The sequence below is a fragment of the Larus michahellis genome, chromosome 6, assembly GCF_964199755.1.
Source record: "Larus michahellis chromosome 6, bLarMic1.1, whole genome shotgun sequence".
In the NCBI taxonomy this organism is placed as follows: Eukaryota; Metazoa; Chordata; class Aves; order Charadriiformes; family Laridae; genus Larus; species Larus michahellis.
Genome location: NC_133901.1, coordinates 54,743,135 through 54,767,157, shown reverse-complemented (window position 1 = coordinate 54,767,157; position 24,023 = coordinate 54,743,135). Strand labels below are relative to the sequence as shown.

General features: G+C 35.7%; 1 protein-coding gene across 4 annotated transcripts in view; it reads right to left on the bottom strand.

Moving 5' to 3' along the window:
• Positions 1-1,713: 1,713 nt before the first annotated feature.
• PCGF5 (polycomb group ring finger 5) overlaps positions 1,714-24,023 on the bottom strand; it is a 63,338-nt gene continuing 41,028 nt past the window's right edge. For 2 of the 4 annotated variants that reach the window (XM_074590539.1, XM_074590538.1), the window contains 8 exons: positions 19,091-19,187; positions 14,852-14,907; positions 14,670-14,729; positions 10,671-10,819; positions 9,228-9,326; positions 7,625-7,714; positions 5,620-5,679; positions 1,714-3,333 (listed from right to left, as the gene is read on the bottom strand). In XM_074590539.1, coding sequence (XP_074446640.1) covers positions 3,286-3,333; positions 5,620-5,679; positions 7,625-7,714; positions 9,228-9,326; positions 10,671-10,819; positions 14,670-14,729; positions 14,852-14,907; positions 19,091-19,187 — 659 coding nt within the window. In that variant the 3' untranslated portion in view covers positions 1,714-3,285. The remainder of the gene's footprint in view (positions 3,334-5,619; positions 5,680-7,624; positions 7,715-9,227; positions 9,327-10,670; positions 10,820-14,669; positions 14,730-14,851; positions 14,908-19,090; positions 19,188-24,023) is intronic. The other 2 variants (XM_074590540.1, XM_074590541.1) reach the window with 1 other exon arrangement.

The following is a 24,023-nucleotide window of genomic DNA, read 5'->3' as shown; positions in this document are numbered from 1 at the left end:
GGAAAAGAAAAAAGCACACCAAATGTGCTAAATAAGAGACAGCAAGGTTAGGTAGTAATGTGGAATTTTGTAGGTCTTATTCCTCTGCAGCTAGGTACTGCCAATATGGGAAAGCCATAGAAACACAATGGCAGCAACACTTATCTTATATCCCTATTCTTTACAAACATGCAGTGGTGACACTTTGCCACGGAAATGCTCAGAAAGTGTGACTGTGTACAGTAGTCTGCTCTAGGATGGCATATGGTGCAGTTTTAATAGAATGCTTATGTACTCGTTTCACTTTACCCCATCTTTGGCACAAAGGAATCTGTACACGCATTCTCATATTCCCCTGCTGTTCAGAAATTCTTAATTGGCACAAATGAATTAAACGTGCATATCTGTAGACACATGGCACATACATACTACACGGAAGAGAAGTTTCCTGTAAAAAAGGCAATGCCTGTGTTATACAAGCTGCCCGGTTTAAGATATGCATTTCACTGGCACTTCACCGCTACAAAAACTATTAAACTGTAACAGCACGCAGGCACCGTGCCATCAAATCAGAAATGCTTAAAGTGTAGGTGGCTAGATCATATGCATTTAATGCCATGATTCTCAGCTGGGAACATTACATCATATCTGTCAGTATTTTCCATGCTTAAAATGAAGATTTGCCTTCTGTAATCTAGCTTTAAGTTGCATCAAGAAAACACCATGAATTAAATCAACGTCCAATTCTGATCAAGAGAAATTCACGGTTCTCTGAATTGTGAGTATAGAAAGTCATTAAACAGTCAAATCTTCTATTAGTTGTCATTCAGAAGCAGTCCTACTTCAGGGGTCCTGTTAGGTGGATGCAAACTTCTGTGCAAGATACCTGAAAATGATTTAAAAATACTGTGTTCTTCTCTTTTTAAAACAAGTCTGTTCAAATTTGGCAAAAGAGCAAGCACAATTGTTGAGAAAAAAATTGTCCCCTGAACGAAGCAGAAATTACACTTAAGAGTACTACCATTAGTTTTGTGAGAAACTGAAATAGGCGTTTTATCTCAAGTGAATCTACAGTGAAAATTCTGTTATAAAAACACGTGTAATATATAAAAACTGTAAGGTGTCATTTGCATGTGCATGTAAATATTTACAAATAATACCTATTTCTACCATACAAAACAACTGTATATACTAAAGAGAAGAATGATTTGCAATTAGAATGCATGCTCTGCTCTTCCAGGCTGCTCCACAAGGAGGACTTCTATATACACAAAGAATCTATTTCTCCCTAGAGCCTCTGCAGAGGAGAAGAGCCCTCCCTCCATGGAGTACCTTCTTGTTTCTATCAAGTAGCACATCCTAGACTGGGTGAGCAAAAAGACGACCGCTTCCTGCGGCCAGCATGGGCACCTCTTCCCATCTGCAGTGTGGGCAAAGCAGTGCCTGTACCAGTCAGAACACTGCGCCCACAGAAAGGAGCAGTGGCTTCCCAAACGCTTTGCTTCCCCAGGTTCACTGGCATCTGCACAATATGTGCAACCTTGACCTGCAATGGCAGGTTTCCTAAGCAGACTGCTGCCGACAGCATCTTTATTTGTGCACGTCATATGGGCTTTGGAGTGCAATGGCAGAAGTTAACCCGACTATATATGGATTCCTCAAGTCATCAATGTTAGACCTCCTACTAACATTAAAGGGGCCAGATTTAATCCACAACATGCCTTTTTTTTTTTTCCTCTACAGAAACATACTAATGTACATGAACCAAAATCTACAGAGGAGTTACAGCCTTGCATCTATCTTTTATACTCGATCCCAAGACAGAATTTTTCACTTTGTCTTATCTAAGTATCATTAGTTCACTCCATAGTAGCTTCTGAAAAGTTGATTTGGTTCCTTTTTGCTGTATGCAAAAGGCGTAAGAAAGTAAACAGTTATCTACAGTACTAGCAGGCGTGTATTAAGTAGAAATTACATAAAGGTACTGAACTGAAAGTTTCTCCACAGAATTTGAAGTGAAAAAACTCAACTGACTTTTAAGCAGAGCAAAGACAACGGAAGACTACAGAAAACATACGCATTAATGTGCTCCCTGCAACATTACCAGAAACCTCAATAAACATTCTATACTAGAACCATCATGCTTGCAATACCTAAGGCAACAATCACTTTTTATCCAGCACTACCAGGTCTTAGGAAAAACAAGACCCGAACAATTATTTTGGTCAGACTGCTTATCTTCAGTATTGCATTACCTCTGATTTTACAGAAATATGAATGAAAATTTCTATAATGAATGCTAAACTCCGGATAGTCACAAGAGATATATAATGTAATTAAAGCTATATATTATTTTCGTTTTAGCATATTACATACCTCCAACCAATCTTAAAAGGAAATGCTTACTATGAAAGGCAATAATTATGTAAAATTTTGCCTTGGTTGGATTCTTACAGCAACATTTATTTGTTCCATACACATTATTTTTAACTTCCTTTTTATGGAGGCTTTATTAGAAGAAATGTAATCTGACCAGAAGCCATTTTCCAAAAATAGCTAGTATCCCAAACTCCAATCTTTAGGGAAACCATAGAAAAGTGCAATCACAAAGGCTGCAATGCTTTTAAGCAATATTAGCAGAATCTATTTAGAAGATTTAAAATTACTGTTTTGAATTACCATGTTCTACATCTCTTGTTAACAGTAATTAATCTTCACTCACTGCAAAAGGACTGTTGCACACTCATGAGTGAGCTATACCTGGACCCATGAGAAGCTTATCAAGAAAAAGGTAGTGGCCCAATCACCACTCTTCTAAATATATTTTCTATACAAAATATTTTCAAGATATAATCCTTAGTTATTTTTACAGTACTCTATGATTTAAACAACGATATTCAGTAAAATAGTAAGTGTGTGAAACTGCAACACCACATGGAATGAGCACTCTGCCATTTTGCTAGTGTAATCAATATTAGGACCAGAAAAATTTTCTAACACGCAAGCAAAAATATTCCATAGTTTTTGTATCTTGACTGTACACTTCATGATTTTGGCTATGATTTGCAGCACACTCGTAAGATACACAAATATCTTATGCACATTTCAGTAGCAGAATGGCACTTGGCTTGCTCTAATAGAAACAACAGAGATGCAACTGACAATTTTAAGAAAGACAATGTCCTTATTTGCATGCTGAAAATCTGGTTGTGTCCCCCTAATCCAGGCACATCCATTCATTGTGCAATCTGTCGATGGGTAAACAAATAGTGCAGGATTCATCTCAGTGGGATCTGGCCCTTTGGTCTAACCGAAGTCAATTCTAGGTCGATACTGAAGTACCATAGGGTAAGACTGAAAACAAAAACAAGAGAAAAACAACAACAAAAACAGACAAGAAAACATGAAGACATAATTCATAAAAAAATACAAAGAAAATGCAATTAAAGATTGCTTTAGACATCGCTTATCCCTAAGAAACATGTATATGGCAATCAATTTTACTCATACATAACAACTCTATACATTTCAACAGTTAAATCCATACCTGTACTTCAAATCTGTATTTAATTTTTAAGTCAGTCAGTTGTAGCTATTTTTCATTAATATAAAATTCCTGTATCTGCTTTTATATATTTCGTGATTTATATGTTTTCCGACATATATACTTGGTGTGCTCAAACAACTCCACTTATTTCTGCGTTGCGGTGTTTGAGGAAAAGCAATCTTGAAATGTTACGATTTCTAAACCAAAGTCCGCTTACAGATGATGTTCTTTCTTTGACTTTTATGTATATGGAGGTTCCATAGCTATACTAGTAGTCAACAATAGTTAATGGGAGCCAGGCTACTCTGATATTAAAAAGAAAAAAAGATCAGGGCAAATTGCTGTCAGCTGATTTTCTGCGAGACGAGGGCTAACTTCCCCACAAATCCAAACTCCTCAACTGCAGATCTAGTGATACATTTTTATTAGTTCTTACTGAAAAAAAAATGGCTAATCAACAGCTTGGATCCCTGAATTGGACAAAACGGTTGGGGAACAGGAGGCAAGAGTGGGCGGGTTTCTAGAAAGTGTTGTGGAATAACTGGGCACTTGTTGATGGACATTCTGTTTTACTAGATGTTTTATTTTTTCAGTTTGTCAGCATTTCATTTAAGTTTGATGTTTTCCTCTTAACATCATTATGTTACTGGAAGTTTTCTATAGCATAAAACCCAGGAAAATCCTACTGTCTCAGCAACTGTATGGGCTTAACTACCTCTCTGCCACAGGGCAGAGGCATGTAGCTAATTTAAGTCTTTTTATTGCAAATTTGGAATAATGAGGAATTATTACAGAAGCTATCACTAAAACCAGAAATATTTTACTGCATCCTTCAAATGTGATACAGATGAACTTCAGTGACCAAAAAAGAAAGATATCACTGCAGGTTAATAAACTTTCCATGCCATGGCAGTGAAATGAACTAAATGTGATCATATTTGCTGGGGATTTATAAACTGGAGTTCAGAGAAATCAAAACATAAACCCAGAGGTATTCAATGGTATCAGGAGCATTTAAGAGAGAAGACAGGGAGCACGATGTGTAGCCTGCATTTGCAATTAACAAACATATATTTGTAGTATCATAAATTACTTGGTCTCCAATTTTTTTTTTGCATAGGTTATGACTACCATATTGTTTAAATGCTATTTCACATGTTTTTCACTTTCAATTATATAAATTGTCTCTAAAAGTACTCAACTCTAATGGGAAGTGCACACAGGCAGTCACCTCACAGAAATTGCCGTGTAAACCAGCGAAGCTTGGTGGTTTTGCAAACAAAATTACAAACCAACTGTATAACTAAAATGCACTATGCTGGCACAATTCTTATTAATGAAGTAGGCATGACTGCAGTAGGTCACTCCCATCCACAGTGGGGACTGACCTTCTATCGTTAACTTTATTTTTTTCCCCTCGAGCAAAAACATTATTTCAAACTTCCAAAGTAACTTTTAGAAATTAGTTCAAATCAAAATTCTCAATGAGGAAACTGAAATGCTGTTTCATATAGGTATGAACCAGTTTGATTGATGAAATTTACAGATCGACTTCATTTTGCAGGTTCTGAAGGTTTTGGCTTGTTATATTCCGGAGATAAGGCATTATTCCATTTCTAATTTTAAAAGCTGTGAAAGCAATAGAGCATTAGAAAAATCTAACATTTTTACTCCGTTAAAAAGAACACGTGAATTGCCATAAAGAGATGAAACCAACGTAGTCTGTTTTGACTCACACTCTTCAGTTTTGATCCCTTGTCAGTGACTGCCCCATGCTACTAGTTAGAAGGATGAGATAGGAAGTTAAATAACCCTTCCAGACTGATGCAGGTATCAGCCTACAGAATGGCATCTCTCTAACAAAAAGATAAATGGCCTAATGTAAAGTAAAAGAAACCCCTACACCTTTTGAATGGATTCTATTTATTCATTCAATAAAGCTTTCTCTGAAGGAATGAAAATGCTCAGGCCTTACTCATAGAGTTGTAGCACTTTGTAGTGAGGAGTTATAAAAACTCCACAACTTGGGTTACAATTGAAGTGCTGACAGGACCTTAATGGCTGTAGTATGTACAGTCGTGAGTGCCTCTTACCTGATAAAAAGTGCCATCCTGTGAGCAGACTTGCGAAGATGAGCAGTTCTGACACCGAAACTGCGAAGGAGATGATTTTCTGATCAGATAAGAGGCATCCACAGCCGGACATACACATTTACCATTTAATGTTTTTTTAAATTTTCAAATGTAAAGTTTAAAATTGATCTACTTATTTAAAACAGGAAATATTTCTCTAAGGAATAAATGGGTATTTTCCCTTTACTACTCTACCTCTTGTAAGGTCCATAGGTGTAACAGTAGAAGCTCATGGTGAATAGTACCAAAGATGGAGATAATGGATTTACTTGATGTTCGTCCAAAAGAAGAGATTGTTAATTAACTACCATCACAGCTTCTGTTTTATAAAGAGACTCATTACAGTTAGGGAAAACACGATCACAGAAGCACAGGTGTTACTGGGTTTATCACCAGCACAATGTAATTTTTACAGGTTTTAGTTTGTCATCTCCGACTTCAGAGGAGTGATTTAAAACACACAAATGAACACATACCTGACTATACTATGTGTATGTAAACACAACTTTTAAATTTAATCAAGAGTTGTCAACTCTTACATTCACTTAATGTTATAAATAATAGTTCTGAGATTTTTGAAAAATTTTAACTCTGACAAATAATGTCCCTTTTGTCAAGATGATGGTTACTGCTGCTTCTAAACCAATGCAACTGCCAAAAGTCCATTTGTAGACAGGGGCTGCAGGATTACGTGTCATGAAAGAATTCCATTATCACTAAAGTTGTTGCCTCAGCATTTCCTAACAGTACAGCCAATGCTAACAAAAATTTAAGTTGGTAAGCCAAACAACCAACAACTGGTTTCAAAGCAGTATTGAAAAAAAAACTACTTAAAGTTTACTTATTGGTCCAGTACTGGGGTTTCAGCAATCATCACATTTCAGTGCAGTATTACTTTCAATCATCGCATTTCAGTGCAGTATTACTTTCAAAATTAACAAATACTTGCCTATATACATTAACTACCCTAATTCCTATCAAAATTTAGCTTTCTTTTTTCTCCCCCCTCTCTCTCTTCAGATTAAGGTAAAACTTCAATAACTTGTGAATTTTTAGCTCCACAGTGTGCTTAATCCTCTGTCTTCTCTGTCCGCGCCCCAGTGTTTTTTATTCTGAGCACTAGGAAGCTTAAAAAAAAAAGTACAGAGAGTTTGGAATTTTTTACAGATCAGTAAATTAACACATGTTAAGTGCTTAACCTTAGCTGCACTCCAATATAGCCTCCACTGGTAGTGATAGACAACAAACCTGCATATATCGCAAACCAATACAGAGCGAAGAACAATCAACAGCCACACATAAGCAACAAGAAAGAGAAGAAATAGAAATACAACTTCTAACAACAACAACAAAAAATTAAATACAGAAGGCAATTAAGGGCTACTAAATCAAACTGACTATCAGACCTGAAATAAATGTTTTTTAATAAGTTAAATATTGCAATTCTAAAATACACACATGCATCAAGGAAAACCCATTTAGCTGTGTTATCTGGATGCGTTATACAGCACACCTAAAAAACATGGGTATAGTAAACCCAGAAACAATAAACCAATTACATTTCTACGATAATTTTTCAATGTCACTTTCAGTTTAGTGACCGAATACAAACGATTCTTAATAAAGAACTGCTGGATGCAGATTCACCAACTATTGCAACTCAAAAGGTCACTAAAAAGCAAATTTGCAGAAAAAGAACAAGCACTTGGTTTTCAGATACTTGACTTAACACTCAGAGCGGAACTTGCATATGAACTTTGTATACCTGCTATTTTTAAGTTTCAGAATCTACACAATATACGTGCTGCAGGGTTTCAATCATAGAGTTTAACATGAGAAATCCAGAAAACATGCAAAATGCATTTTTAAATATAGGGATATTTGAAGGGCCAAGTCGTGAAAGCATATATACTCTCTATATTAAATATACCAGAACATCATTTATTAATAATGTAACAGCATTTACGTTTTCGCCTCTTAGTCTCCATCTCGTCATATAGATGAACTCCATAGTATGATCCTTCCCCATGATTTCTCCGTTGCATAGTACATCCAGCTTAAAATACAACAGAACAAACAGTAAGACAAAAGGATTCCAAATTTTAATGTCTAAATGAACTCCTAAATGAACGTCTGAGAGTTAATCCCACAACTCCTATCATTATACAGTAATTTTATCAGACGTATATCAAATGTGGATAAACACAACATACTGACAAAGTGTGATTTTGTACAGTAGTATTTCACTTCGGTTTTTCACTTTTGTGTTTTCAATTAAGGCGTGGACAGAAGAAAAGCTACTAAACTAAGTAGGAAATCACTGGAAGACAAACTCTCCCTGTATTTATCAAGACCCATGCTACCTGTTTGAAGACAAAGCCTTGTGCTGCATTTTGAAGGCCTTCTTGCTACATCAATGCTCTTTTAAACTCAAAGATACAAACTGGAAGTACTGTAATCTGCAGTTTTCAAAAATAAATGATAAAGTAATTTAAAAAAATACTTAAAAATAACTATAAGTGACAAGAAGAATGTATTTCTGAGTATAAAAACATCATTCTTCATTAATTGAAGGACTAATGACAAAAGAAAAGAAAAAAGCAATGATCTCACTGCTAAAGATGACTGGTTTAAACTGTATTGTGGCATCTTACTTTTACCCTCCACTGAAAATGTTTGACAGTTCTTTCACTACTCTAGCCATAATGCTTTTCTTTTTTTAAGAAGAAAAAAAATGCCGAAATTTTGAAGCAAGCAGATACTATGTAACACAAGCCATTCAGGTGCCAGAAACAGATTAAATTAACATAATTAACAAAACCAAATGACATCAAAATGGCTGGTCAGCACATCACGATACCGTAACAAACACCTGCGTATAGTGCTCTGCTATAACCTGTGCACCTACCCTAACTCAGCCCAAGGCTGGGATGCTGCCGTTTGTGCTAAGGGCAGCTGCAGTTCATGGAGTCATCGAGTCCTGTAAGAGAACTGGCTGAGGAAATAGAGAGTGCCAAGGTCAAAATTCCTGTATCCATGGGAAGAAGAAAAGCAGAGGCAGGAGTCTCATGCTTCCCAGCTCCACCCTGAATTTTTAAAGATTCAAATAGTATCGCTCCTCACTTCTTCATAATTCCTGTATAGTTTCTTACATCTAAAGAGAATGAAACTGCACAGTAGTTTGGTGTATGTCTAGTTGAACTCTCCTTTTCCAGTTTTCCTTTTCCACACTAGCCCGAAACTGTATTAAGTGACTTTTTTTTATTAGCCACATGGAAAGAGAAAGTATTTTTTTTTTTTTTACATAAAAATATCATGAAAATGTCGTTCACAGGTGAGCAACAAACTGAAGTTACTGTATGAGTTCCTTGATTAGCAACTTCAGTCACTGTGATAAAATGATCACTTCTCATTTAAGGGCAGAAAACACAACTTGGAATATTGAACAGTACTTAGTGATTGGGCTAAAAAAAAAAAAATATTCCTCAAGTTCAAACATGATTAAACTTCATAAAAACCTAATACTTTGGAGGGAAATAAAAATACAAGCATCATTTTTTCAAATGTACCTCATAAGAACTTGGAAGTTTTAATTTCAAGCTGAGAAACTTTTTGATAGTTCCCACGGTCACTCGAGTAGAACAGCGGATAAATTTCTTCATTAAACCCTAAAGCAACAAAACAGAAAAACCACGTTAGAAATTCTGGAACACGTAAGCAATTTTTAGTACAAGAACAGCTGTAACTGATTTTTTTTTTTTTTCAACCAGTAACCGATTTTACTGCACTCTCTTCATTCATAGTGGCACCATAGGTTCATTTTTGTTTACCTTTTTTGCAAAATTTACAAGATGACAAACAAGTTCATTTGACCCATCTCTGGTTCTAAAGAAATTTCCAAAAGATACAGGAAGCAGGAAAGAAAACAAACAAACACCAAAAGCCCCAGACGAACTTAAATAATCTAAGTGTCTGTTGTTAGCAACACTGGGGGTCAAACAGATTTTACTTTTCTTAGAACTTCTTCAGTCCTTCATAGAAAAAGGAAGTTAAAACATGCTCAAATAATCTAGGTAAAACACAGGGAAGCTATAAACCTGAGATGTGATCTATTATCACAGATTCTGTGATCCAGGATGTAATAGTTTTGATTCAACAGGAAAGTTGGAAACCCGAGACTCCTACATGGTGATGGAGATACAGATTTCTTACTGTATGTAGCGTAAATAGACAGTCATAACACATACATATGTTTTCTTGCTGAATCAAAACTTTCTTGCTGTGTAAGAACTTCCAAAATTATACATGTAACATAGCACACACAAAACAAGTAGTATTTTATTAGACAAATTTTAAGTATTTTTTTAATTTTTTGTCTTTTTAATTTAATAAAATGTTATTAAAATCTAAAAGGATTTCTAAACACTTTCTTCTAGACTCAATACCATTAGGTAATCTTCCCTTCAGGAATAGAAAGCGAATATCCTTGATTCTTAAAACAGCAGTTAGCAGGTATTATTCTACACATTTTACACACGGAAGTGACCTGCCCGAGGCCACAGGCGACACATGAGTCTCAGAATCAGGTTTACAGCTCAGAAGATCTGGATCCCAATCATTCAGTGCACAGCATAACTGAACAGCAGCATGGCAAAGCAGCAATCCTGGAAGCGTAAGGCAGCTCACCTACAGCTAACTTTTTAAGTACCTCTGTGCCATATTGTTATCTGTTGTGTAATGCAGTTATGCACCATCGAGGCTAGAGACTACAAAACTATAATACATTAAAAAAAGAATAAAATGCCACTGTCAACAGATAGATTTCTGTATGGAACTGTATTTTTTACAAAATTCCAAGATGTACTGAAATGCCTCAAACAAAGGGACCAAATAAGCGTGGGAGACAGGTCACCACATTGAAGTTTATTGTCAATGGTTATAAAATGATTTGGTTCCTGTAAAATGTTATTCTGTCAACAACAACAGCAGCACAGATTATCTTTACTACTTACTTTGACTACATTATCTCCTGACTGCCCATTGTTGCGTAAACAGTCGAGGCAGATAGCAATCTGTGGGTCGCTCCTGTGATAGTCTTTATCTTCTTCATTTTCATCACACTCCTCATCTACTTTGGGTTTATCAGCTTTTGGGCTTTCATCTGTAAAATATAAAGATCATATTATTTAAGTGTAAAATAATTAAAAGTCACAATAGCAACAAGCACGTATTTAAAGTGATACTTCATTTTCAAGAGCGTATCTTTTCTTCAAATTAACTTTACACCATTTTAATTCACTGCATTCTTAAATTGATCAGTTTACAAATCTCTGAAAACAAAGTTTTACTATTGAAATTGAAATTTTAATGTAATATGCAAACAACAGATTTTTACGTGACAGAAAATAATTAAGCTGGTGGACCACTAACGGTTATGGCTGTCTACTTCTGTTTGTGTCCAGTGATTAAAACCCTGCAACTGCGAATGCATCAAGATCACTCAAACATGCAAACCTACTCTTATAGTATGGCAGTGCACTACCAAAAACATTGCTTTTAAACAAACAGTGGAATAACTAATCCCAACACTTGTATATCAAAGTAATCAATTCATATTAACTGCCTGCCACAATAACCCAGTGGAGAGAAGTTCCTGAAATGATGTCGTGAAGTAAACTAAGGGAAGATGAAACTTTCATCCGTTTTTGCCTGGTTTAAGTAACATCATTGTAAGAACTCCAGGTGTCCCTCTCCAGAAGGATTTTATAACTAAATAGCCATATACTCACTTATTTCTCTTTAAAAATAAAAATACAAAAAAAGAGGAATGCTCCCTGTATTTTTTAGCAGAGCACACGTACCCTCTACAATCATATATACCACGTTATCTCTCTTCACTGATGCTGTTACCTGTTCTAATGACTCCTGGTTTAGAAATCTAACTCTTCATAAAAAGTACCATCTCCTACAGTTTTCAAAGGTTTAGCATAGTTGAGCACTCGAATCCTAAGACTAGCAAGTACATCTAGATAAGGCTGCAACATACGTCAATAATAACCATACAATGAACCATAAAATGGAGTAATTTCTACAAATTTGGAATACAGTATACAAAAAAAATCTATTGTATACTTTTTCTGTATCCCCAACTTACTTATTTTGATTTAAAACAAAGGCTGCTCTCTGTTGGAATAAAACATTATCACAAGTAACTTGACTAAGCGACTTTTTCATTTCCTGAAAAACTTTCAGATCAAATTCAGCTCTTTTCCTACACTTACCATAAACTTTTAAAGTCACTTAGAAGAGTTAAGATGAGAAGAAACAATGAAAACTTTAACAAATGTCAAGCTATGCCTAATTTACTAAACACAGTAATAAGTTCACTTTGTTGAGTTTACAAATTCAAGATGAGTTTTAAGCTTCATTCATTGCTTTTCAGTCTTACAATTTTGGAATATTTTGTAATTATAAAAGATTTGTCCACAAGTCCCTACTAGCTATTGACACAGCTGAATGCGTATCATAACACACATTTTGTTCCTATCACCTTGCTATGAACAGAATTTGCAGCTTCGAACTACAGATTATGTTTTCTCTTTTCGTGAAAAACCACAAGGCAAACTCTTAATCAAGCAGGCACAGTCGACCTGTCACAAGCATTTGTGTGAGGAGTATCTGCCTGTGATTTACAGATTCTTTGGCAACGCAAACACATCCACAGCTTTCAACAGTTGTCACTGCTGAGCAACGGAGGAAGATTTAGTTATGCAGTCCGAAAAGTCTTGAACAGCAAATCAACTACAGAACTAGGAAAATTAGCAAATTTCCACTCATAAAATCATTCCAGAAACAGGTAAACGCACAAAAAAGGTTGCATCTTTCAAGGTTTTCTGTAAGAAATTCAAATGCTCTGCCATGAAAATGGCACCAGACCATTTACTAAAAAATCCTTGTTGATATTAGAATTAATGATGTTTGTAAAGGCAGCCTTCAGAAATCAATGTGATGGTCCACTAGAGGCACGTCATTAAGGTTAAATATGACAGAAATTTAAAAAAAGAAAAAGAAAAAAGAAAAGAAGAAATTTTAATCTCACCAAAAGGGACCTGGTGTTCTCCAAGTCAAAAGCATCAATCCAAGAACAGATGACAGCAAAAAAAAAAAACCAACACCCCACTCACTGCCATCCCTCTTTCCTTAAGGCACAAATTGGTGTCTCATTTTTTTTTCCTCATCTTTCTAGCAAACCTTAGATATTGTCTACTTCATTTTTTTTCAGATATTCAATGTAAAACTGATTGCCACAGACTGAGTCAATGTAAAGTTGTTTGCCTTCTTTCTTCTCCAGGTCAGACTGGAGAGGACCAATAAAGATTTTTTTTCTCTGTATCACAGTATGTTTCCGATCATCATCCACAAATTTTCTCTGGTAACTGCTCTCCTACTGGAATCACCAGTGCCTGAGATACGCTTTGTTGTTTGGTTTTTTTTTCTTCTGACATGTGAAAATTTTAAGTCCCAGGATTTTTTTACAGATCTTTGATGCTAAAGTTGCGAACTGTGTTGTGACCTGCGGTACAGGACATAACTGACGGGCTCTTTTAACCTAGACTGGCTATGTGATTACAGGGCATGGTATTGACAACTCAAACACTCCTTTCTTACTGAAATTCGCAGCAAAATATTTATTCTCAGGCAAGATTCTAAATGCTTGTTTATGGCAGAAAATAGTTTAAATGCTCATAATTTGTCTCAATGAGTTGTCACGACTTTCAAACGGCTTGTAGAGCCAAGGATACAGTCAGTAACAGAGATGGATATATCTGTAGCTACTTAGAAGTATATTTTGAGAGGTACAGCCTTCCTCATATTCATAAAACAATCCAATCACTCATTACATTTAGAAACTGATCTCCATTAGGTTTACCGTTAGATTACGGGAGGAAGGTAAGAACCAGCAGAATAAATTGGTTATAAGTAGGTCACATTCGACAAATTTGCAAATTACATTTTTTTTTCTATCTGTGTATACAGCAGAAAATAGTTTTCTGAACAGTCGACAAATGTATTTCATAAAAATATTTTCTAAGTATTTTTAAAACTGAATAGGTATACACTACACAGTACGTTGTAGTTAACTAATGTAATCTCATCTAAAATGTCCTGCAGTTCTTCATTTAATTATATAATAGAGAAAAGAACCTAGTCCCTTTTAATGGATGCCAAATGCAAATCAACAAAACTAGTGAGAAAGAAAATGAAATGTTATGAAGTTAAAAAGAAGATACTATAAACAGTTGAGCGTAGAAGAGTATTGCAAGACGTTTACTTGACAGTGATCCTTTACTAAAAATAGCTACTTCTTCAGCCTAGCAGAGCTTTTCAAAAATTCTTTAAGATGCCCAAATCAAATAGGCTATGATACTAAAACCCTGATATCAAATTAAAGGGGCATAAAAACAGTTGGATGTAGTCCTCACTTAGCACCTCAATACTGAGCTCTCAAAGTTCATGGGTCAACTACAAAAAAAAGGGGGGGGGGGGGAGAGAAAGGAAAAGCATTTTGGAATCTATATAAAACAATTGTTTAGCATGTGTGGAAAACTGTTTTACTACTTGTCATAACTTATTCTTGACAACCTCCTACTTAACAGCTGGTCAAATTCAGTAACAGAAAATAATCTGTAAAAAACTCAAGTAGTTCTCCATCTTGCTGTATTAAGAAAATTACGAATTCAAGTGGAAAATTGCATGAGTGTTGAAAGTGAGAGCTTAGGGCAATGCAAATAAAAATAACGGTAAACGAGCTAGTGTTTGTAAAACAACTGGCTAGTAGATAAGCAGCAGTACATGAAGACCCAGACTACATTTACACAGATTTGTTATGAGTTTCTGTAGTCTCTTTGAATTCAGTAAAAACAATGTACATGCAGCAGTGTTTGAAGAAACAGGGCTTAATGAGCAACGTTACTTAGCACACAGAGAAGAGAGGAAAACAAAATCATCACCTTGCCCATTTTCTTGAGGTTTGTTTTTCTTCCAAAATTCGATCTCTCGCTGCAGTTCCTCTAGTTAACATCAAAGAACAGTAATGTGAATTTTTAAATCAATACTACAGGTATAGCATTAGAAACAGCCATATTCCCTCCGTCAACCCAAACAAGTACCTGAAACCAAATCAGAAACTTACGTTCTCGAAGTCCAGGCACGAGCTTAAATATAATCTCCTCTAAGGTGTTATCCAGCCTTTCAAAGGGAAAAAATACATTTCAAATTTAGTAGAAACTAGCATTTAAACTATTTTCAGCCTTTAAACAACAAAAACTTTTGAATAATAAAATGAATCATGTTTTTGGTAAATACCACATCATATAAAACCCCATGGATTTTAACTTGAGAAACAACACGCATTAAAGCTTATCTCAACCACCACTTGAATTGATTTCCTTTTAGAAATAACCAAGGAATTAAATTTTTTAATGTATAAAGACAAGAATGAAGCAAAAGAGAAAACAAATTATACTCTAAAATTTTCATTGTTGTAATTTGTGTTACATGCAAACCACTGTGTTACTAGAAAGAACAAACTGGAGAAGTAGTACGCAATTTTAAGGTCCCAGTCACGAGTAGTATGCATGAAAACTATAAACTTCATTATCATATTAAGTGTTCAAGTGCTTTGTAATAAGGCTGTTATGAAAAACTGAACGGACTATTCCTTACTCACTACAAGACAGACAAACAAATGTTGGCAGGATAAAGAAGACCACAGAGCATCCATGCTGCTCTGCTTAGACAGTTCTCGGTGCCCAACCTATTTCATTTAAACTCTTTAAATCTGCCATGCGTTTGTCTACCAGACAACAGTACACAGCACAAGCATGTCCTCTGATACCATGGAATGACCTACTGTTCTCTATGGTACCAAAAATAGCTACTACAGTCCCCTTTACCTTTGTTGTTGAAGCTAAAATATTTTTCTTTTAGTTTCTCTTAATTTTACCTATTCTCCTATTAATTTAATTTATCATCCGCTTTCTAGTTCCATTTCCTCTCCCTGTCTCACTTCTCCTTCGGTTTCCTCTGTCTCTCATTCTGTTTCATGTTCCTTTCTCTCCTCTGTCCCCTACGTCTTGTGAGCAGTAACTCCCACTGCCCCCAGCCTAAACAAAAACCCACGACAAAACAAAGTACTGAGTAATACGGCCAGAGAAATTATGCACCTTGAGATTCAGAAGATTCAAACAGAACCTACAATACAATAATTGCTTTTGGCATATTTTTAATTGCCTTAATTCTTCATCTCAATAATGATATATCTCTCTATATATACATATACACTTGCATATATACACACATGTATGCGTACATGTTATTAATGATACACTATAGGCCTGATATAAAAACATATAACTGTTTTCTATCTTTTGTTCTCTAGCAATGGCAAAGTAGGAAGAGGACTGAATGATTTTATTGTTAAGGAATGCCTAAAAGCCATTTTAATAGATAACAATTATCACCTTATAATAAATATACAAGCATTCCAGTGCTCCGCTGTGGGAACTTGGGAACCTGCCTTGGAAATGGAATTCATTTCACATTTTAAGAAAGCTCCAATCTTCATAATTTACTCATTAATAGAAAACAGATGAAGACTTCAAAGGAGAACATTACTACCTTAACTCAAAACCCCAGTAACCGTTCCTGAGGATGGTATAACACATGCTGGTTTTTCTACATTTATTTTTGAAAATTCCCACTTAGCACTTTCTAATTCATCTTCAACTGCCCAAAAGAAAAGTCATTGGTAATGCCAACATAGCAAGAAAACCAGTCTATTTAGCAAATTTACGATGCCAGCAGCAAGAACTGGCTTCATGCTTTAGTCAATGACTTTATTTTCTTTCAAAAACTAAGCAAAAAGAGATATTTTGTCCTTATGAAGCATAAATACTAATTAGTACTTTTAAAAATGCAGAAGAAACCCCCACTTATCTGATCTTTAAGTAAAGGGAAACTAAACTTAAACCGCAGGGAAAAAATTTAGGTAAGATTCTCAATTTGAGATGCATCTTACAGTGTTCCTACTATCCATGCCTATGAACACTCTGTAATGAAGATCTGAACTTCTATGACTTGCATCAAACTCATTCCAAAGTGAAACTACTTGCTATAACTCCAAAGTTGGTCTCAGTCATTTAATATGATACTTCCTGTTAAAGCTGAAACCAGAACATTCATATTTTAGACACACCTCTTTCCACCCCCAACACCTTCCAACCTCCGAAACAGAACATACAGAAAGAAGAACCAAGGATTTATGTCAGCTTCGCATAGTCTCTTTTTTCACCTCTTCTATAATATTAAATGAGTTATAAGATCAAAGCTACTCTCTGATAATTGCTAGTTATCTGAAGCGAAGCAAATGAAGAATATCACTCAGGAAAACTTGCATCCAAAGAAACATGCCACCAAGAAAAAGAGAAGCCTGCCTTCATAGTATAACCCACGCAGACCCAACCGGATATTGCTGATACAGAATTCTGCTAAATCAAGAAAGGGAATTCTAGAATTTAACACTCCTCCTGGATTTTCATTTTAGAGCTCAAAGTTGAATTTCAGACTTAGGCTTACAGTTTCAACAAACTATAAGTGCTGCCAACTAAAAGATACATCTAAAAACCTCACATAGATATGAAGTTAATGGTTGGACTTGATAATCTTAAAAGTCTTTTTCAACCTAAATGATTCTATGATTCAATGAAGTTATTCAGAATGGAGTTTATAAAGTTTATCTCAAAGATCTCAGTTAAAAATACTATCTAGAGTGTTCAACGCCATTCCTCAGAAAATGACTTGCATTCTTGAGCAATGATGGGGCCGGTCCCTCTGCAGTCAGAGTACAAGACATGTATTAAGTTATGCAGGCAACATCCAAAAAAGATAATTACACAGCTCATGTGCTCTTCTGATTATTAGTTTAGCAAATGTTTCATAAAATACAACCAGTAAACTACTAGTTATATGCAGTTTGTTGGCAAATAAACCCAAAGACTCTAAAAGGAGTTTCAGGAAATAATCACAGAGAAAATAGCTCTTCCCACATTTCTGGCTTGTGGTCTCAACTTTTCTCACCCTTCTATCATTTTCTGTTTAAGGCATATTATTATTTTACTAAACATCTACTAGATGTTTCAGAGAATGCTTTTTACAGCTCCTATGAAATGGTCCTGTCAGAATAAAAGAAATATTTCTAAAATGGTTATTAGTAGCCTTATGCACTCTATATAGCATCTCCTATGATGGTTGACACAGTGCCTCAGACACTGACAGATCAGAAAAATACTTATGGTAACCATCTACATAAGCCCTTTTAGTCCTACCCTTCCAAAACCATTCAGATGATAAAGCCTTAAGCTAACGACTCCCTTTAGAGTTGCTGAATTTAGTTCCTCTCACCTATCCTCTCTTGGTGCATCACTGAAGTGTGGGAATGGCTCTGCACACACACATCAGTAATAAGAAGCAAAGCAAAACATGACAAATTGTAGCAAACACAATGGAATTTGGAAATAATACCAACCCTAGTAAATTCCAAATGTAAATACTTATTTTAAAATTGATGTAAGAATACTTTTTCCTAAATTATAATTCCAAACTCATAATACTGTTGGGGTGGGGCGGGAGAAGGTGGAGGGAGTGTCGGGAGGGCAGGGAGTGGCTTCATCATTTTAGGAAAAGTTCTTCCACTTACGATGACATTTCTTGATTTCTCTGTACTATACTTGTAGGATGGCTATCACCTTTGTTTCAACATAACATCACTAAAAGAGAATCCAGAATTTCAAGAAAAATAATTGTTTAAATAAAGATGTGTTATTGTGATATAAAAAATGTAAACTCTCCAGAAAGGGCATTTTCAACGTCAAAACTTTCATGAGCATCTTTTCTTTAATCTGACAGCAGATTTCAATTCAGATTGGTACATCTACCCCTTGGAAAACATTCGGTTATTTGCATGATTCATTTTCTACATTGCTTTAAAAAGAAAAAAAAAAGTTGCATACGGTTTGGAATGCCCTAAATAGTTTAAAAAAAGAAAGTCTAGAACTTCATTTCATGTAATGAATAAAAGATATGTGCTTCATTTCTTTAATAGAGGCACTAAAATACTTGTTTTAATTTGTACGATATACCCAACCCTGCTGTGTTTTTCCTTATCTTTTCTCCTTTTATTATATCTGATAAAACTCAATTTCCAATTTACTGTGAGACAAAAAATTGTCAGAATCTATAGCCAAGGGCACTCGATATATTATACAAATAAGCAAAAAAAAAAATTCCTTTTCAGGATAAAGATATTAAGAATTATTTTTATAATATTTTTTTGTTCTTACATTACAGCAAATGCTGTGCAATGTCATCTTACCTTAACATTTCTAGTGGATTGGTCTCATGCACTTGGTTGCCACACCTGGGACAGTCATTGCTGTCTTCAAAGTGTTGAACGATACAAGTCTTACAAACTGAAGGACAAAAAAAAAAAAAGATAGAGAAAAAAAATGAGAAAAAAAACAACTTAGACCAAGAACTAAATAGTATTGTATGAACACGACCTAATGATACCAGCTAACTACATGCAAAGATAAAAGAGTATTATTTTAAAGCAAATAATTACAATGCATCTTACCCAATTCTTGTTCCCCAGTTCAGCAGCACCGAGTTCAGCAGAACAGGTTAGACAAGCACTGCTTTAAACCATGCAGTATTTTTACTACTTATAATTCTCCCAGCATCATAAAATGCAAAACTCATACTATGTCGCACACGTAAAGAGCAGGTTCTGCAAAAGCGCATGTTGGGGAGCAATAGCCCAGCAGAGTCAATCATCACTTCAGAGAATCTGAAAATGATTTAGGCACATTATTTTCTTTCCAATACTGTTGCTGGCAACTGAAAATACTAGTGTAAATACTTGTTGTAAGAGAAAAGTTCACAGAAATTGTACGCAGGTTCAAAGTGGCTGTTTCCCTTTTGACATGGCACCTTCAAAAGCAACGACAGAACCTATAGTAAACATTTAATACTTGAATCTTACAATGAAAAATCAGGATCATCGCCATGGCAAGTATAAACAAGCCCAAAACAACAACCATGTGAATTTAAAATCCAATAAACTGAAATTAAACTAAACAAGGTGTTACACTACTGTTGCTTCTAAATGATTAATTGCAGACTGTAAATTTTACTGCCATTAATAAGAAAATGGAACCCAAGCTGATGAGAACAAATATGCCTGCTATTATTACTGCGTTACAACATTCTGGATGGAGATAAACTCTATCCCCTGTTTATTATTACTTCACCTAAACTGAAATGAGAACTGCAAATTCATCAGTAAATGGACTGAAAAAATAAATGGACTGCAATACGCTTTCTGCTGAAACACTGTGATTTCTTTCATCAATTACCTAAAGAACTAAGAGTACCTCTAAAACAAGCTGGTAAATCCTAATTATATGACAATCTTTAAGGAATCTTGAAATTCCTTTAACAAATGTCACCTAACAAGTGAAATCTGCATTTATCTTTGCTTTAGTATGCTCAGAAGAGTTCCTACAAATCAACCGATGCTGATAATGTACACACATTAAACCTCCATATAGCTGTTTTTTTCCAACTGCTTTAAAACACTAACCTAGACGTTAACTTCATAGCTGTGGCTGAAATGCCAATGAACTTTCCCCTTTCAGTCTGACTTCAGAGCACTCTGGCTACACTAAACGGCTCCAGCAGTGCTGGATGCAGGGCAGATTTCCAATGATCTGGTGACATGCGCTCAGGAAGCCCACGAGTCCTGCCAGGCAAGCCTACAGCTGTCCTCTGCACATGGGGACTCCAAAGCAGAGCTGAGACCACTGATGACAGCACCATTCAGCCCTTAGGATACAAGTGGATTTTTTCTTATCCTCAGGTTGTGAGGTATTTAGCACTGGCACACAGATGCAAGAACCTGTAATCACAGAACTCTTCCTATATCACAGTTCTTTTATAATTTGTTAAATTACTAGACTTAATTGATTTTTGCACATGCATTCCCTAACACTTCTACAGGGTAAGAAGGCAGCAAATGTGATGTTCTGTACCTACAACATTTCTTCACTTTTTGTAACTCGTACTCCTACAACGTATTGCTACTACACTTAGAGAATACAGAGAATTTCATCCCCACATGGACGCCCAACAAAGCTTTTAAGAACATGCTTAAATTAAAGCACAAGTCCCAATAATTTTTAAAAGACATGTAGTTGAGAGTTCTATAATCTCTCTTCATTAATACGACTGAGAATCTCCTCTAGAACTGAAAATAACAGAAGTTTATCCTTGAAATTGAAAAGAGATGAAGATTCTCAGCTCAAAGCTTTTCTTAAGATGTAGTGTCTCCACACGCTCAACCCAGGAGCAAACATCACAAGGTGGAACTCCAGCTGATCAGTAGATCCTCTGCCATCCCAGCTCCCAGAACTATCTGAACTATCTTTCCTTCTGTCACCCACCTGAAATACAAGCAGCACAGGGAGCAACAGAAAGCATAGTTCAGTTGCTTCACTAATCAAAACCCACCCACATACGCACAATGATATAATTGGGAAGAGGCACAGATAATAAAATATATACAAAAATCACCTCTCTGAGAATTGCTGTTCTCTTTTCTTAAATTAATGCACTAGGTGGATAAAGGTTAGAGCTTTCTGATTTCAACTAGCTATGTCAAGGTTAAATAGATGTGGGATTTTTTCATTTCTTCACCTACATCTATTATAGAGATTTTTAACCGTGTTGTTTGCCTTGGATATCACAATTAATTTTTTTTTGCACCTTACCTTAAAATGGTTTAGGTTTTGTAAGATTTTAGCATAAATAGATAAGAACATGACATTGCTCATGAAAAGCTGTCATGATCCGCTCTGCAGTGCTCCCTTTAAACAAATACCCTGATTCTAAGCACAACTTCCAGCACCTTCAAAGGTAGCAGAACGTACCCTCATTTCGGGCACACAGCCCTGGAGAGGAAGGGCTGTTGTATAGTACCACGTAGCAAACAAAAAGCCCTCCCTCCAGTACCTGTACCTGAGGTCAGGAAGTGTCACAAGCGGTTCTCAGAGTCACAGATGAAGAAGCAGCATCACTTTCCCAAAGTTACACTTTTTGAACAGGCATCGCCATAAGACACAATGCTCTGTAAAAACATGTACTAAGGAACAAATACAAACACTGCAGGTGTCCAGACCTGAATTACTTGCAGGCAGCCACCAACACCATTCAAGTGCACAGACGGAATTCAATTAGCTGGCCAAATAACATAGTGTAACATTCTCAAAAACTCTCATTACTGAACCTTTACTTTTTTGATACTATCAGTAGTCCTGAAGATTGTTCAAAATAAAATAAGATGTGGCTCCAGCTAAATCACAAGCTTGCCAGGTCATTTGAATTGAAAAAACCAACAGACAATAACACTAATGAATATGAAATTCTGATACGGTGTTCATGAGAAAGGTAGGATGAAGGGAGCTTTTCTTTCTGAAATAGGCCATGCCGGTACCACGTCATTCGTTTATCTTACTCTTCTTGAGAAGTGAAAATTGAGCCAATCATAAAAAGGTCCTACTCTGAACACATGACAGGAAAATCAAAACAGAAGACAAGGTGAAACAAAACCATGATGAACATGGCTCTTTAATTGATAGTAATACATATTGTAATCTCTGTAAAAAAAAATAAAAATATTAGTGGCTAAACTGCATCTAAATTTAGTTAAGCAGCCCACAGATTTTTAGAAAGAAGATTGTCTAGAAAAGGAAATATTGCCATGAATAGAAGTAGGTAACATTGTCAAAAATCACATTTTCTCCATTCATTAATGGAGCTGTCTTCTTCCCATTTATCCAAAAAAAATCAGGGCATTTTTTGGGCATGGTTCTTCCATATTATTGAAGTAGAGAGCATCAAAGCAATTAAATGTAGAGCTACTATGTCTGTGTGAAGTACACCAAAGGACTAAGTAGGATTAACCTACTAAATCTGATGTCAGATATAATAAAAGTCTGAAACAAGAGTCCTAGAATAAGCACTTTTTGGATGATTTCAATGAGAATGAAAATAACCACATTCTGCTCAAGCTTCTCAAGGAATCTGTGAAATATGCTACTATCAATTAAGCTCTTCAACTGCAGCACCTGATATTTCATAATCCTGGTATCTATATTGTGCTAAAGGTGGAGATAATACACTGCTTTTGTCAGGAAAAAGCGTACAGATTAGTGGCGGGTGATGACAATACTGATGAGAACCACAAGGTTAAGAATCACCCTGCTATCGCAGAAATTCCATTAGCTGGAGAACCTCCATTTAAAGCATGTGTGGGTGGGGTGGGGGGGGAAGCCTGAGAAGCTGGTATGATGATGAAATCGTGAAGTCTAACACAGTCGTCAGTAACGGCCACATGGCAATTCAGCTGAAAGTCGCTGAGGTAAGTAACGTAAGGGCTTGGTTGACTCTAGACCTTTTCTGACTTGACCTCACAGAAACTGAGTTGAGGGATAACTCTTTTTCACTGTAGAACTGCAAGTGAGATGGAGTTCCTCTTCTGCTAACTCCTACAATAAAGGAAGGGGTTGGTCTTTAATTTTATTTTTTTTTTGTAAGCCTCCTGTCCAGTAGAAACAGCAGCATGTCTGTGGAGTCAGTCTTTCTAACCTGACACCAATTTTAAATGATTGATAAAGAATAAAAAAAAAAAAAAAAATGGAAAAAATGGCATTAAGTGTAACTGGTATTGGTCAATATTAATTTTGGAACTGATAAGGCTAAGCCCTAACCTCCTCTTATTTGGAAATTTTTTAGCAATGGAGACTCTAAGAGGATTAGCACAAAAATTCTTCAAAAGGATTACCAGCGAGTTCATATCAACACCAGAGTGATTTCTTTTTTTCTGTACGCAATTAGTACTAGCCTCCTCCAGGAAGCATTTCCCTGTGTTTTAAGAAAGCTATGTCTGAAACCCTTTGAAGAGAATTTAATTCCCTTCACTTGCTCTTAGGATCTCTGTCCCATTCACATCACAGAAGTTCTCAAAGTCTGTGATGAGATGACACTGACCTGAATGCTTTGAAAAGGACTCATTGGTTTGTCTTACAAAGACATTTTAAACTTGGCTTTGCTAGGCTTTTTGTTTGTTTTCCAAATTAGAGACAAATAGGACCTATCTGAGCTATGGCTTTCATTTACACCTAGAAGAAATTTGAAATTATTACTGTTCAGAAGAACTCTATGCCAGAGGATAGATAACTAACACACTT